This window comes from Gavialis gangeticus, unplaced genomic scaffold (genome assembly GCF_001723915.1).
Source record: "Gavialis gangeticus isolate Ggan-Ray unplaced genomic scaffold, GavGan_comp1, whole genome shotgun sequence".
In the NCBI taxonomy this organism is placed as follows: Eukaryota; Metazoa; Chordata; order Crocodylia; family Gavialidae; genus Gavialis; species Gavialis gangeticus.
In genome coordinates, this window is record NW_017728996.1 from 42,361,318 (window position 1) to 42,376,897 (window position 15,580).

A 15,580-nucleotide genomic window follows, 5' to 3' on the forward strand; every position below is an offset into this window, starting at 1 on the left:
GGGGGGGGGGGGGGGAAGGGAGGTGCATTTCAGTTTATACATGTTTGTCCAATGCATACTGTACAGATTTCAAGACGGGATTTAATATTGATCTGAAGTTTAGTTATAAAAATAGCCTGACCTCTTTTTTTTTTTTTTTTTACAAAAACATTTGAAATGAGACTGAGCATCAACAATATGGAAACATAACGGGACCTTCCAAAATTATTCTAAATTCATTACTTACTGCATCATATTTTATTTCCACAGGCTGTGATTTCACTACAAGACTCTGGTCAGCAGTACTATCCTCTGGATTGGTCTCAAATGCTATTGTGAGCAAAGATGATTTACTATCCCCTATGGAAGCCACAAGAGAAGGCACAACGTTTTGCTGTCTCAGACCTGTCACATACCAGTTTTCAAGTTTTGCTTCCACTCTGTAAGTTAGAAAATAAAAAACAACAAGCACATTTTTTTCCATTATTCAAAAGAGCCTTATTTGACTCGAGTACAAGCTACTACAAGTTTCACAACAGTACAAGTGGGAAACAGAACATTCTCTTACACAAGTCAACATGAGGGCTCAGGCAAATAATCAAGAGATAAATAGCCTTAGGAAATATCTAACCTTGTAGGACTTGTAGATATTTTTTAGAAATTTAAACATTTTTGGTTTAAGTAACGCATTACATGGACACCATATACTCAAAGTAAGCAGTTACATCAAAATGACTGAAATGAAGTTCCAAAAGAGGCTGGCCAGCACTGCTATTCTTTGCAATTGCATACCCGTGTTTCAAACTACTTATTTTTACTTTCAAGAAGTCTAAACATTTCCAAGGAAAGTGTGCAATAAGGTTTGTAGGCCGTTTGATATATTGCCCAAGAATTACCAATTAGAAGAAATAAGAAAGGAAAGTCTTCCTCATTCCCCCTCCCATTTGTACAAATGATAAAAAGCAAAATCAAAAATTACTTTAGTGCTTGTGCTCCAGGTCTCTGTGATATTGTAGTGCTTAGATCAATTATCTGTATTTTAAGAGTCTCTGGTATATCCTTGTCTTCTTTAATTGTAAGAGAAGTGCTTACCAGCTTCAGTGTCACTACATGAGCAACATACTACTTGGAAGTAAAAAAACTTAAAGTTAGGCACCTTGGTACAATGAGATTCACATGCATTTAAGTTCCCTTATATTTACCACACACTCTCACTTAAACTTCAGGTAGACCAGTATCCTAATGTAATGCCATTTTTCCTCAAGCAAGACCTTGTTTTCCATTGACTTATCCCCTTTTTGATGGTAAAGTGCTGGATAACACAGCTTTTACTGTAATAGTTTACTATCTGGAATGCTCTATTATCCGGCATCTGTTGTAGATGGCAATATATCTTGCCATGCACTCCTCATAGATCTGTTGTTTATGGAAGCTTCTGGATGCTGCTGAGCAGTGTTGCTAGTGGCAGTATCAATTGTAAATCTACCATCGTTATTGCATTGTGCTTGTGCTGTATCATGACTTTACGGCTGAATATCTCTCACCCATCCTGCAACTATGACTAAGTATAACTCTCAGATAACCGGCATATTTGATTAACCAGCTCCTCTATTCTCCATTGATGCCAGATAACAGAGCTTTTACTGTATAGAAATTACTCCTGATAGAAAATAAAAGATCAGCAACAGCCAATAGCAATTTACTTAGGCTCAAAAAAAAAAAAAATGTACAGACTTTTCAGATGGAAATTCAACATGTACCCATGGAATTGCTCAACAAGGAAATTGCACTGTATAAATCAGAACAGGAATTGAGTTAACATATGATCCTTCTTCCCTTCAATATCTATTGAAAAAGTGAGAGAAATTAATGTTTGTATAATTTTGCACAAAAACATTTTACCTTCTTTGGTAAAGTAAGGTCATGAGAGCTGTCACTATACCCAATAGCAGTAAAGAGTTTAGCCTTTTCCTCTGGTGTCATTAGTTCATCAATAGCTTAAACAAAAAACAAAAGCAAGAAAAAGCATTCAAATTTTCATCAATAGTTATAAATCAGTAAAGTGGAAGTAACTGAAATTTAACCTGCATTATTTTTAACACCATATTCTACTGGAGATTTAGCTCTACTATGACTCTCAAAATGGTCTTGTGCAACCTTACATATAGTGACATCCAAACAACAATATGGTCTACAACATACACATTAAACATTCTTTATACCCACTTTAGCTCTCCAAAACCTCGACTGCTCAGGGCACCATTCTACTACTTAGCATGAAAGACACAAAACTAATCCCTAGCCCAGAGTGCCGTTAAAGACACATATTTGTTAGGCTTCAGAAAAAGTTTAAAACGTACTTTCAGGAACTGATGATTCTTCATCTTCCTTTTTTCTAGATTCCTTCTTACCCCACAGCCCACTAAACCATCCTCCACCTTTCTTCTCTACATCAGTGGACTTCTTCTTCAGCAATTTTTGCCCTGATCTTAGCACCTGTAGGCCAAAGACATTCCAAGCATTACAAGAGTTAAACATGAGGCAAAGGTATATCAAAATGTGTTCTTTCAATAATGAGAGCAGCTACATTCTAAACAAAAAAATTAAGTGTTTGAGCCTTTACATTTCAAAAGCGCAAAAAAGTTTATTCCACAAGATCTTTAATCTGTACTGAGCTCTTATTTCCTTCATAGTTTAACTGCCAAAATAAATTAAGGAGAGAACTACAGAAGTGGCACAGAGAAGATGCGGCCTTAAATTACTCAGTCACTTGACAGGTTAGCTCTTAGAATAATCTAGCATTTTAGCTTCTTTCATTCATGCATTTAATGCTTCCCCTCCCAAGCAGCACAATTCTACAGAAACATCTCAAGTTTAAAGTGTTTGACTAAATTCTTAGGAGTTGTCAAACAGGAATCAAATGAAAAGTTTATTTAATTCTGAAGGCACGTGGAAGTCCCCTGGGACAAAAGAACTGGCCACAGCCTAATTTCTTGCAAGTCTGAAAGTAAGGAGTCAGGTAACTACCTGAATCTCTTGGTGGGGAACCAAAACCTAGCTACAATCACAAGGTCAACAAACAAAAGCAGATCGGAGGATTTATGAAGAGATGCCAGGAGCCAAAATACATCTGGACTCAAAGGCCCTGTTTTAGTTACAAAGTAAGCAGTATGCATGCCAGAGGCACTGAAAAGTGTCCCTTGATTCAAGTAGTTTGTCACTCTCAAGCACACATTGGACCAGAGTGATGCAACCCATAATATGCTCACTGTGCAAGTGGGAGAGTGCTATCAGACCTGTAACAAAGGATTAAGTGGATCTGCTTCTGCAGTGACACTTAACTCCATCCATGAAATCCAAAGGGCATGAGTTTTCCAAGGTCAAGTTCCCACAGATTCTTCCAAACACTGGTTTAGCAACGAAGCCCAAACCACCAGAAGATCAATTGGATGTGGAAGGAAGCGAGCTAGAAATTTCTGTTACTGAATGCAGTTATTCCCCATCAATTAACTCTCTCAGAAATGGTTTTTGAGTTAGGACAGTACATCTAATTTGGAGTCAAATTTTCATGAGGGATTTCAAAACAAATAGCTGAATTTTATAGAAACACAGGACTGGAAGGGGCTCTTGGGCCATAGTGCTGTCTCCATCATTTGCAAACAACAATTTGCCCAACAAATTCCCAAAACCACCTCTACAAACCTTCACACAAATACAAGACAAACCCATGGCAATACGAACTTCCTAGAGCATGCAATTAATGAAGACAGGTAAAAGAAAGCACTCCCATTACCCTGCTACTTCAGTAACAAATACAAGTGGTTAATATATGCTCCAAGAATCCTAAGAAAACCAATGTCCCATGATACAAAAGGCAGGCAAAAATTCCCTAGGGTCCTTGCTATCTAACCTACCAAAAAAATTCCTACAGTGATTCTGAGAACAAAAACTAGACCCCCTAGCCAAGAACCTTTGGGTCCGAGTACTGGAAGGAACACTAGTGGCACATCCCAGTCAAATACCTCAACCTTATCTGTGGCCTACATCCTAGTACTGTGGCCTATATCCTAACGCTCAGGAAAACGCAGAGGAAAACCGCAACTTTCATAAGATGGGTTTAAAATCCTTTCTGCCCTCTACAAGCAACTCACAAAAAGCCCTGAAACACAGGATTACAACTTAATGGAGTTAATTACAAATTGATTATTCCATTCATCAGAGCAGATACGCAAGAGCTACAGAGAAGATCAGGAAGTTCTCTCTCCAGCTTGCTTCTAGGATTCTGGAGTCAAGACTAAATAAACACTTTCCTGGAAGTTAAACACAAACTATTTCAGTCAGTCAGCAATATTTAGCAGCTTGTATCCGATACCTCAGCATGTGCTTGTTGTCTTGCTAAAACTATGTTGAAAACATCAAGGGATTTTTCTAGGTCCTGCAAAACAAAAACAATCTCAGTTGTCCTGCAGAATAAATTAATTTAAGAAAAAGTGTTTTAAAAAGGTTATTATAACACCTACAAATGCTTTAAAACTTTATACTGAAGCTAAGTTTCTAGTCTATGCACACCCCCTTCCCCCCGCCCCCCCCAACATTTTTATAATGGGAAGCTTTCGTTGAAGCGCAGAATGCATACATCTTTTTGTTTTGTTTTAGGTCTTGAAAACAGATGCTTTAGACCAGGCCTGGTAGGCAGATCTGGCCTGTGGAGCATCTTGAGAGGCTAAGCATTCTGGAGTGGGGAGAACATGGATGGGACTGCTGCCAAAATCCAGGGTAGAGTCCCACTGGAAATGTGTTTTGGCAGTTTGAGGCAAGCAGCAGCTGCATTAACCCGCCAGGGCTCCATGACATTGCTTGCTCCATCACCAGAGCAATTCACCATATTTGTTGAAATCTAAGATGAGATTGCCAGTCAGCATATTGGGGGGAGGTAGGGGAGATCTTGTCTTACATCTGTGTACAAAGTGAAGGGGTTATGGGGCAGGTGGCTGCTGCGACCAACTGGCCCCGAGCCCAGACTGGGGCCAGAGTCAGATCCACAACAGTCTCCTGTCTCCCTCCCACCTCCACTTACTGTCAGACAGCTCTGCTCCAGCTGGGTTACCTCCCTGGCAGCGAGCACATGAAAAACTCAGTCCCCTGCCTGGTGAGAGCTGAGTCAACACTGCTGTGTGCTTCTGTGGCAGAGGCTATTCCACATGCCGTGTTCTGGGGAGGGAACAGAGCCTGAACATCTGACAGTAATGGGGGGAGGAACAGAAGAAAGAAGCAGAGGCATCAAGGAGCAAGACAGAAGGGGCAGAGGACTAAGGAATGTGGGAGCACACAGATGGCAGAAAAGGAAAAAGGCTGCAAAAGTGAGTAAGGAGAACAGAGGGCAAGGGGACCACCTGAACATTCTCCCCCACCCCAGCATGGTTTTTCCTGCTATAGCAGTGGGGGGGGGGCCTAAATCTAAAAGGCAACCCTCCAATACTCAGATTCTATGCTTGAATCATTATAAACAAAAATTATTAAGTTTTCCATATATAGAATCAAATTATTGGGGGGTCTTCTAAATTCAAGTTAGCCTTAGATTTAAGTAAATACTGCATGCACAATATACATGCATACATACTTGCACATGTAGTATTTGCTCAAATCTAGAGACAACTTTGAATGTAAGAGACCTGCCCCCAAATAATTAGGTATTTTCTTCACTGCAATAGTTCATTGCAAAAAAGAAAGATGACAGGGAACAGTAACTGCTTTCTAATAACCCTTTTTTGCATATCCAAATGTGTAAAGCAAGAACTTAAACAACTAAAGAAAATGATGTGCAAACTAAGTTTTCAGGTGTAGTGCAGGAGGGAAAGGCAAATAAGGATTCTCATATTTTGGAGAAAAATTACACTACATTCCCCAGAGCTCTTGGTACACTGCAAGCAACTGTCAACCTTAAGTTTTAGCATATTGAGTTTAAAGGAATGTGGGGGAGTAGGCATCAACTTGCTTGTCTCCTCAGGCCAGATATAGACCATGGGACTCCTTTACCAGTTCACCTTCAGTTGCAAAAAGAGCAATGTCAGGGAGCCTTGGAGGAGTTAACACAGTCATCACTAGCCCCACAACTGCCAAAAACATTCCCAGTGGAGCTCCCTACCCTCAGGGTCAGCAGACCCCGTCTTCACTCACCCCACTCAAGTATTCCCAGCCCCTCAATCTGTTTCATGGGCAAAATGACAGTTCTGCAAGTAAGATCTGCTCATCAGATGTGCTTTAAGCATGTGTTTTCAATGCTTTAAAAAAGATATGTGCATACTACGCTGAAATTGAAAGACTTCCAGTTTAAGTGGCAAGAACTACAAGTTAACAAGCTTTCCACTTATCCCATATTTAAAGTTCTGAATTTGAAATGTGAGTGTGCTTGAGCATACAGAAAAACCAAAGTGCCATGACAACTCTATTTTAAGTTAAAGCAATATACATAAAACACCCATTTTAAAGGGGAGAATCATCATGAGGCCATGTAACTTTTGATGTATAAAACAGGTGAAAGTTATTGCAAAATATAGCCAAGGTAGAATTAAAAAAAAAATGCCTAATAGGAAATGAAGTGTTTTTTCCCCCTCGTTATTACAGTCCAGCAATTAATGATAACAAGCAAATATTTTTTCTACCAGGTTGAGAATAATTTACCATAATGATTGGCCAGAGGGATATTACGAAAGAAAAAAAGTGGACTAACCCTCTGAAGTAAAATACAAGCATGTTTATTATACTAATAAATGCACTACCATAGTAACCTCACATACCTGAATTTGCCTTTGGGTTTCTTCTAACAGTTTGCTCTGTGTTAATTTGTTCTTGAACACATTTTTGTAACTCTTCAGAAGCTGCCTATGATGTCTTATGTTACTCCATGACCACATACGAGTGTATCTTTTAATATGAACTTCAAGAATGCTATTACCTGCATATTTCCACCTATAAAAAATGTCATTTGCATTAGTTATTTCCAGTTGTATTTTAAAGTACAATTGAAAATGGAACTGTAAAGAAAACAGTACATCAAGGTTTGATAGTTTTATTGATAATAGCAAGCAGACCATCATCCAAGTAACTGCCCTAAAAAGACATGTAAAGATCGTTTCTAACACGTCACAATTTACTAAATGAAAATAGAAGGGGGGAAAAAATAAAAAGTAGTGGCTTAAATTTTCTAAAAAGTACTGCAGTTCTCATTTGCTTTAGGGTGCTTAACTTCCTATAGCTACCAGCCAATAAAATTAACAGCTACTGAATTTTAAAAACAAAAAAAACCAAACTGCTCTGTTCTAAAACTTATGTTCTAAAAGCAGATTAAATAAGATTGCCAAGGACCAAGTGCAAATTTACCCATGTCACCACAACAGCATTACACAAAAAGAAAGAAAGAATGCAGCAACATTCTGCAAGCAGACTGAAATGTACTGGTATACCGGTTTAGAAAAGCTTGCATAAAGCACACTCAAAGCAACTGAACTAGAAAGTCATGGACATTATGACAAACAGCTCATCACTGATGCAAGAGAAATCACTACAGCAAGTTACTAGAACTTCCATGTAGCTTCCAGTTGCAAGTGGAGTTGATTGAAAGAGTATCCTACTGTCGTTAAAGGAAAATACTTCTGAATATTAATATCTTGCCAACTTGTCAAAGAAGTTTCTAAAGGAAAGGGGTGGGTAAGATGAGGACTTAAGTCTTCAAAAGAAAAGGAGGAAAATAAACAAACATTTTGCCCAAGAACTAGCACAATAAAAGACGAGCCTAAATTCTCATGCCAAAAGAAGATCGTCTGATTCCTCCAAGTGTGCCTAGCACCTGACAAAAAAAATAAATAAAATTGACATTTACTTAGTTTGAAGGTATGTGGACAGGAGGCAGCCAGTTTCATCACTTGGTCCTTTTGTGTGGGCATTTCTATAAAATAATTTCCCTCACTTTCTTTTAAAATTATGTCTTAAAATGTAGTTGTCAAAGTAGTACTCAGCCAGTTTGTCTACTTTTAAATTACATTAACAGCAACTAAAGATTGCTACGGAAGTCCCCCGACTCCTAAAAGGGAAACGTGAACAACAGTTACGATCCATATGCAAGCTTTCACAACATTTATTACCAAGTAATCCTGTAGCTACATAATTCTTTAATTGAATTCTCGTGCTTAGAACAACTTACCACTGTTTGGCATTTTTATGTAGAGGTACAGCCGGTCTGAATTTTCTGTATGGTACATTGCGAATCATATAGTTTATGGACTCCAGAAGGTCAACCATACTGAGGTACTATATATATATGAAAAAAAATATTTTCTTACTACCATAAATTTACATTGATTAGTTAGAAATGATTCATTGTCTAGATCATATCTCATTTATTTTAAACCCATTTCAATTCGACAGAGGACCAAACTAGATTTCCTTGCTGACCAGCAATAATTTCAACCTTCTGTAAGTACAAATGACAAACCAAAAAACAGAAGAATAAACTGCATTCAAAAGCTTATCTAACTTTATTCCAATCTTGCAATTGGTCCAATAATTTTTTAAAACCCACATGCAAGACCAACTGCAAGGCTGACCTAAAACTTAGATAAGCTTTCAGATGCACTGGATGTGAGGGCAATATGTAGCTATCACCCACAAAAATCCAATGGAAGGACACAATTTGTCCTCTGTCAGTCTGCCTGACACATGAAAACTGTCATTTTGAACAAGGTAGTAAAGCTACTGAACAATAATTATAAAAATGTAACTAGGACTCGAATTTGTTGCTGTATTGTCGAGACCCAATTCATATACTCCCACACCTATCAGTCATTCAACAGCATAGAAGTCAGGATTGCCAAGCCTACCTTTCTACATCTAACACTAATTATCCTGCACCCTACTCCTCTCCTGCATCAAAGCCTTTAAAAAAAGGCCAAATCAAACAAACCACACATATACACAGCACCCCCCCCCACAAAAAACAACAAAAAGCATGTCTTTAGCAGCTGTTCCTATCAACATTAATCAATTACTTTATGCAGCATAGCTTGATCAACTTAAAAACATCTTGATCACCTCTAAATTAAATATCTTGCAATGTTGTTGTTTTTTTTAATTTCAGATGCTAGTCGATTTTTTTGCTTTAATGCAATTAGACTAAAATAATTATTGTTACCCTTGAAACATGGAGTGCTTATATTTTTACATGTTTTAATAGGGTTGGTGTGTTCATGTAGCCATGATGGTCCAGGGAATGTACGAAGGCAATGGGTTTTTTTGCGCCATACAGTCCAATAAAAGTTAACACAAAATATCTTTTGCCTCCTCTGCATTTCTATATCAACTAAAAAAATAAATAGAATTACCATTCATTTTTGTAGCCAAATAGAACTTGGAAACACTTCAATAGGAGAAGCATGGATGTGAACTTAGGCCTCCCAAATCCTAGGTGTTCTACTAATATCCAGGCTACTTAACATGACCATCAGCTGCATTTCAAAAGAAAAAAGGGAACCTTGTTCTGTTTCTATGAGGAATAGCTTTAGCACTTAACTCCAAAAGAGGATTTGGGGCAGTGAATCCCAACCCAACATTTACAACTAAATTCAAGGAGATTAGGATTTAAAATTCTCCTCTCTCCAACATAGGCTCTCCCATCTTCCAACAGCATATATCCAAAACTCCCCAAACAACATGCAGGCTGTTGCCCCTATTTCTCCCTATGAACTACAGAGGAAGGTTAGGCACTTCACTCAAGACTATTAAGTCCAGTCTAGCAGAAGGGTGCCTGAAGAAGTTAGATGCTTTGACAGTGAATGTCATAAAACTCTAATCCTTTTGTGAATTTAGTCCCCAGTAACTCAAAATGCAAAGCTGTTTATTTACCCCATCTTAAAAACATAAGCAAAGTGTTCAACATATGTAACTCTGACTTGGTGAGAAAAAAATTTTAAACAGGTAGACCAAAGACAAAAGATTTTCCATGAGAATACCTTATTCATGGAAAACAGAGATTTTAGTGCTAAATATGGATCTCTTACCCAGAAAGCCCACAGGGTTATAATATCAGGATCCTGTTCCAGGAAATGCCTTGTTACACAGGCAGATTAAAATGAGAACCGATACACTTTGCCAGGGTTATCATTATGCAGCTTAGATGGCACCATACCAATGTGCAAAGACAACTAACAGAAACATTTATGTTTTAAAAGTTAGAGCTGATATCACCATCCATAGCCAGAGGGGTTTTTTTGTTTGTTTAAAAAAAAAGCAGCCAGATAACTTACCTGCGGCTTAGTGAACTCAATGGCAATTCGCTGTACTTCCATGTTCCAGTCAAGTTTTGGAGTTCTTAATTCCGTTTCAGCATGTGGGTTAATGTAGAGTTTGGCAGAGGCTGATACTGGCCTAAAAACTTCAAAATTAAAATTAAAAAAAAAGGATTAATTAAACAAAGAAACAGTAGGGATGAAAAACTTCTGATTTTTTTTCCACTTGGATTTCATCTGGTGAGTCCATCATATCTAGTAATTGAGAAGACCTAATAAAATATACTATAACTCTTTAAGAACTGCAGGTTCAGGATGTGGTCTAAAATTTTACAGAAAGGCAACTTAATCTCTGTCAAAATGACAAAAGTACAAAGACACATGCTTTAAGACATTTTGTTGTATTCAGTTAAATTTCGTAAAAATTATGGGTTTTGTATTATAGATCACACTAGCAGACAAATATTTTAGACAAATGTGTAAGTTATCTGTACCTCTTTATGAGTTACATTTTGCATTAAAAATGTAAGTTAGCAAGAAATAGCAACTGCAGTGTTTGCTGACAAGAAAATGCCTTGATGATTAACATAACTAAGGCTGTGTACACATTCAAATGATCTGGGAGAGATTTCTCCCAAGTTTGTTATCTTGGTAGAAAAATTTATCTGGAGATGTGATGCATGAATAGACCTTCAAAAGCCAAGTCTTTGAAGAGCAGAGAGTTTGCAGTGCTGATGCTGCACAGCCAGGGGGCCATTTTTGCTTTGGGATAAAGAACCTGAACATTTGTACGTACACAGTTTCTCCTGGAGAGCAGCAACTCTAAGAGAAACAGAACATCTGTATGCGACCCAACTGTCAAAACCAGTTTTCACATCATTTGGATTTTTAGAAGGAAACAGTATGTTATCCTCTAGCAGAGACAGAACACTTTGGTAAACAAGGGCTTTTAAAGGCAGCTTAGAACTTGCTTGTTTTTAAAGAAAAGGGGGGGGGGGATTGTTCCTCAGTATTTTAAACAGATTTTTCACATTACTTTATTTCCTTATGGAACAGTCCTGTAGTAACATAGGATATAGTCTCATACATTACACTTAATACATTAACAATAGAGGCCTTAGCAAATGTAACTGATCACTAAGCTATGTGAAGGACAACATTCACTTACTCTACAGACTTATAACCAAGATGTATTTCTTGGAATTTCTTTATACTGAAAACCATCCTAATTTTCAAAGCCATGCAAATCACAGCTTCTCCAAAAAGTGAAGCTTGCAAATAAAGAATATTTTTTGCAAATATCCAGGTCTAATAAAAGACATCACCTCTGCCATGAGTTCCAATTCTTTTCATGCTTTTATTTTAAGCTCCTAACCTAGGCCTACTTCTTACTTTGTTTCCTACCACTTTTTAGGACTGTCATTAGCTCACTGTCCAAGTCACTTTTCTGTTCTTTCTTAACTCATTAACTAAGCTTCTGAATCAGGGGTGTCAAGCTCATTCGGTCCCACAAGCTAGACAAGCGGCACTGGAGAAGTCCACAGGACAGAGCTGGTTCTGCAGGCCAGATAAGGCCCAGAAACTGCTACCCTCTCCCTGCCCACCTCACCCCCTCCCACTTGCCAGGTCCAGTACATGAACACCAGAGAAAATGATTAATCTACCATGGGGACCCATGAACCCTCAGCCCATATACCAGAACTCACTCTGTCTAGTCCAGGACTGTGCCATATGTGATACCTGCTCTGGACAGGACCCATGCTGCATGCAGCTTGCACCAAAGACTAGCCAGAGTAGGCACCACATGCAGCTTGCATCCTGGACTAGCTGGACCATGAGACCGGTGTGGCGTGCATCCTAGACCACAGCCAATGCCTGCATGGTGTGCATCCTGGGACCTACACACAGGGCTAGTCTGGCAAACATCAGATTGGTCACTTATGAGACGGAGGCAGCATCAGGGGCTGGAAAAAGGGACTCCAGGAGCTGTATTCAGCCCATGGACCACATCTTTGACACCCCCCTTCTAAATACAAATAACTGATATCAACATTATCATGGAATAAAGAACTTTGACTTCCTTTTTATGAAGCCATTTTAATGTAATGTTCAACTACCTGTTATAAAGTTCTGACAACAACAACTCTAAAATGAGGGTGGCTTTTGTAAAGGACATGTAAGGAAGACGCAAGTTATATTGGGTTTTCTGTTTGTTTGTTTTTGAAGTGTCTTCTATGTCCTTGCTGATCTATGGAAGATAAAAGAACTTGCACTGAATGAAGCTCTTCCCATCTTAACTCAGTAAAAAGGTACTGGATTATTCATCAAGAAACACTTCATAAAAAAAAACACCTTTTCCAAACTTTTGCATTAAAATTTTAAAATCACCTGAATAAATATTTCTTTTCTTTAAATTTTTCAGGTTCCCCTCTCTTGGTAATGTGCTGCATCATTATTAGGAAATACTCACTAGGAAAGCAGTAAAGCACCGGAACAGGTTACCCAGAGCAGCTGTGGACTCTCCATCCTTGGAGGTCTTTAAGATCCACCAAGACAAAGCCTTGGGTGGGATTCATAGATATTTGGGTCAGAAGGGACCTCAGTAGATCGAGTCTGACCCCCTGCCCTGGGCAGGAAAGAGTACTGGGGTCAGATGATCCCATCCAGGTGCATGTCTAACCTCCTCTTAAAGACCCCCAAGGTAGGGGAGAGCATCACCTCCCTAGGAAGCCCATTCCATATTCTGGCACCCTTACCACAAAGAAGTTCTTCCTTATGTCCAACCTAAATCTGCTCTGTCAGTTTGTGGCCATTGTTCCTAGTTACTCCAAGGGGTTCCCTGGTAAACAGAGCACCTCCTTTTCCTTCCTGCCCCCTCCTGACTAATGTATAGACAACCACAAGATCATCTCTTAGCCTTCTCTTGCAGAGGCTGAAGAGATACAGGTCCCTCAATCTCTCCTCGTAGGGCTTTGTCTGCAGGCCCCTAACCACATGAGTTCCCTCCTCTGATGATCTAGCTGGGGATGGCCCTGCTTTGAGCAGAGGGTTGGACTAGATGACCCCCAAGGTCCCTTCCTACCCTAATTTTCTATGATTCAATGCTGCCTTTTGCAAGCCTTCCTAATATTATATCGCCCAAGCAGTGCTTGTACCTTGAATTTATCAGGGTTATGTCACTATCTTAATGGAACAGAAAATACTTGAAGCCCCCATTTTGCCCTCCTCATGTTATCACAAAAGTATTATTGCAGGTCACAAAAACAAAAGATTTAATTTAATAAAATCTGAACCCTAATGTTTACTCTCAGATGGATGGACAGAGGAAAAAAACCACGAAGAAAGATAGAAAAACCCAAAAATCATGACAATGAATTCAGAGGAGCAAGATAAATTCATCATACTTACTATACTGATAGTTTTGAAGCTGATTGCTGCTACAAGGAATTCCTCTTTTTAGCTGATCCTATAAATAAACATAAGATGAAAGTCACTGCGCCTATACCAATTACAATGAGCTAAGTTCCTGTTTTGAGTTGCAAACCCGAGCCTGAATTTTAAGAGGACACATTGACAAGAAAGTTTAAAGCAAGGGAGTTCTCAGAATTCCCAGTGATTTACAAATGTCTTTTCTAAATAGGACTTAATTTTTTTCTACTTTTCAGTAAAACATGAGTTTGCCTCCTCATGCATACTTCTCTGATCATTAGTTTTAACTCATGCCAACTTTAGATTTTTGTTCTATACACACACACACACACACGCCTTGGGCTCTCCCAAACACAACCAGTGTAACAAAAAAAAGGAAAGAGACAGACAACTTATACTAGTTATACAAAAAAAGTTTCAAACAAACACTCGGTGTTTTCTGTGAAGGTACATTGTCCATAAAGGTATCCGAAACTGAAGAAATATACAAACCAGTCATCATAAAATGGTAATTATTTATGTCCTGCTGGAAACGGGCATTAAATCCAATTGTACAATGCAATGTTTCTCTACAGCAGATGCTCCACTGAGGACCCTGTAGCAGATATACTACCACCCACGTATACTGAAATCCCATATCGCATAACTGTCTTCACACCAAGCTATGCCTTTAGGTACTGCAAGTACTTAGGACTTTCCAACAGACCACCACAAGCCAAACACCTACCGCAAGTCTGTAATATCCAAACGTGCTGCACAGCCCAAAATACTCTCCCTTCACCCCAGTACAGTAAAAACTGCCTTAATCGGGACCTTACAAGTAGGCATGCTCTATTAACCGGCATGCCAGCTTGTAAGGTAAAAGCAAAACTGGAGGTGCCCACTGGGGCATTTCCCGTTTCACCGAGCCCTCATGGCCCGGGGCATAGCAGGCTGCCTCCCTGTCCCTCGGGGCCTGCAGGAGGGACAGCAACACCCCGGACATGGCGGGAAAAGCGGCGGCTTGAACAGGCAAAGACACCTGTTTGGGCCTCTCAATTAACCAGCATATTTTATCTGGCACCCCCCATTCCCCATGGGTGCCGGATACAAAGGTTTTGCTGTATATAAAAACCTCAAGAATTCAGGCTGCAACATCCACTTCCAGTTCCCATCCACTTCCATTTTCCATTAACATATACAGAATTCACTCCCAGGTGGCTCCTGATATTTTGGAGCAGGGCTTTTCAGCCTTTTCCTCAGCATGATCCCATTTGAATATTAGAAACTCTTTGTGAATCCAAAATGATGCACTGAGGCCCCAAAAGGAAATTAACTTCCTGTAACATATAAGCACCTCAAGTTAGAGCTGCAACTGTTATGCATGGACCCATAACCGTCATGTGCAAGTTGCATATTTATAAGCAGGAAGCATATTCATCATAATTGGTCAACACTGTTGGGCATCTTTGTGACCCCATTTTTTATCATTCCGACCCCAAATGGGGTCACAACCCAAGGTTGGGAACCACTACTTTGGAGGACCCACTCTCACTATATACCAGTGGTCACCAACCACTGGATCTCAATCCAAGAGGCTCTGAGATCTACCAATGGAGTCAATCCAAGGCTGGGGTGAGGGGCTGAGTGCCCATGTGCATGCACGCCCCAGCCCAGCAGGTCAATCCATGATGGAGGGAAGAGGCAGGGGCTAGATCGAGATTCCCCATGGTGAGGAACAGTGCCACAGACACAGGGATAAGTTAATTGGGGCCCCACCCAGGTGGGACTTACCTGCTGCAGATGTGTGCCCCCAAATAATTTTTTCTCCTTCTGCCTCCATCTGCCCCCTCGCCCTTCCCACAGACTTACCTGCTGGGCCAGCGGGCAGCACACAGTAGATCTTGGGTTCA

At 39.6% G+C, this 15,580-nt stretch overlaps 1 protein-coding gene across 1 annotated transcript in view; it reads right to left on the reverse strand.

The window, feature by feature from the left end:
- Positions 1-15,580, reverse strand: part of VPS13C (vacuolar protein sorting 13 homolog C) — a 220,119-nt gene that overhangs the window by 151,167 nt on the left and 53,372 nt on the right. The window contains exons 12-20 of the mRNA XM_019504366.1: positions 13,668-13,725; positions 10,278-10,405; positions 8,180-8,286; positions 6,777-6,948; positions 4,352-4,414; positions 2,340-2,475; positions 1,882-1,976; positions 959-1,101; positions 227-419 (exon numbers count right to left, since the gene is read on the reverse strand). Of these exons, the coding sequence (XP_019359911.1) occupies positions 227-419; positions 959-1,101; positions 1,882-1,976; positions 2,340-2,475; positions 4,352-4,414; positions 6,777-6,948; positions 8,180-8,286; positions 10,278-10,405; positions 13,668-13,725 (1,095 nt within the window). The remainder of the gene's footprint in view (positions 1-226; positions 420-958; positions 1,102-1,881; positions 1,977-2,339; positions 2,476-4,351; positions 4,415-6,776; positions 6,949-8,179; positions 8,287-10,277; positions 10,406-13,667; positions 13,726-15,580) is intronic.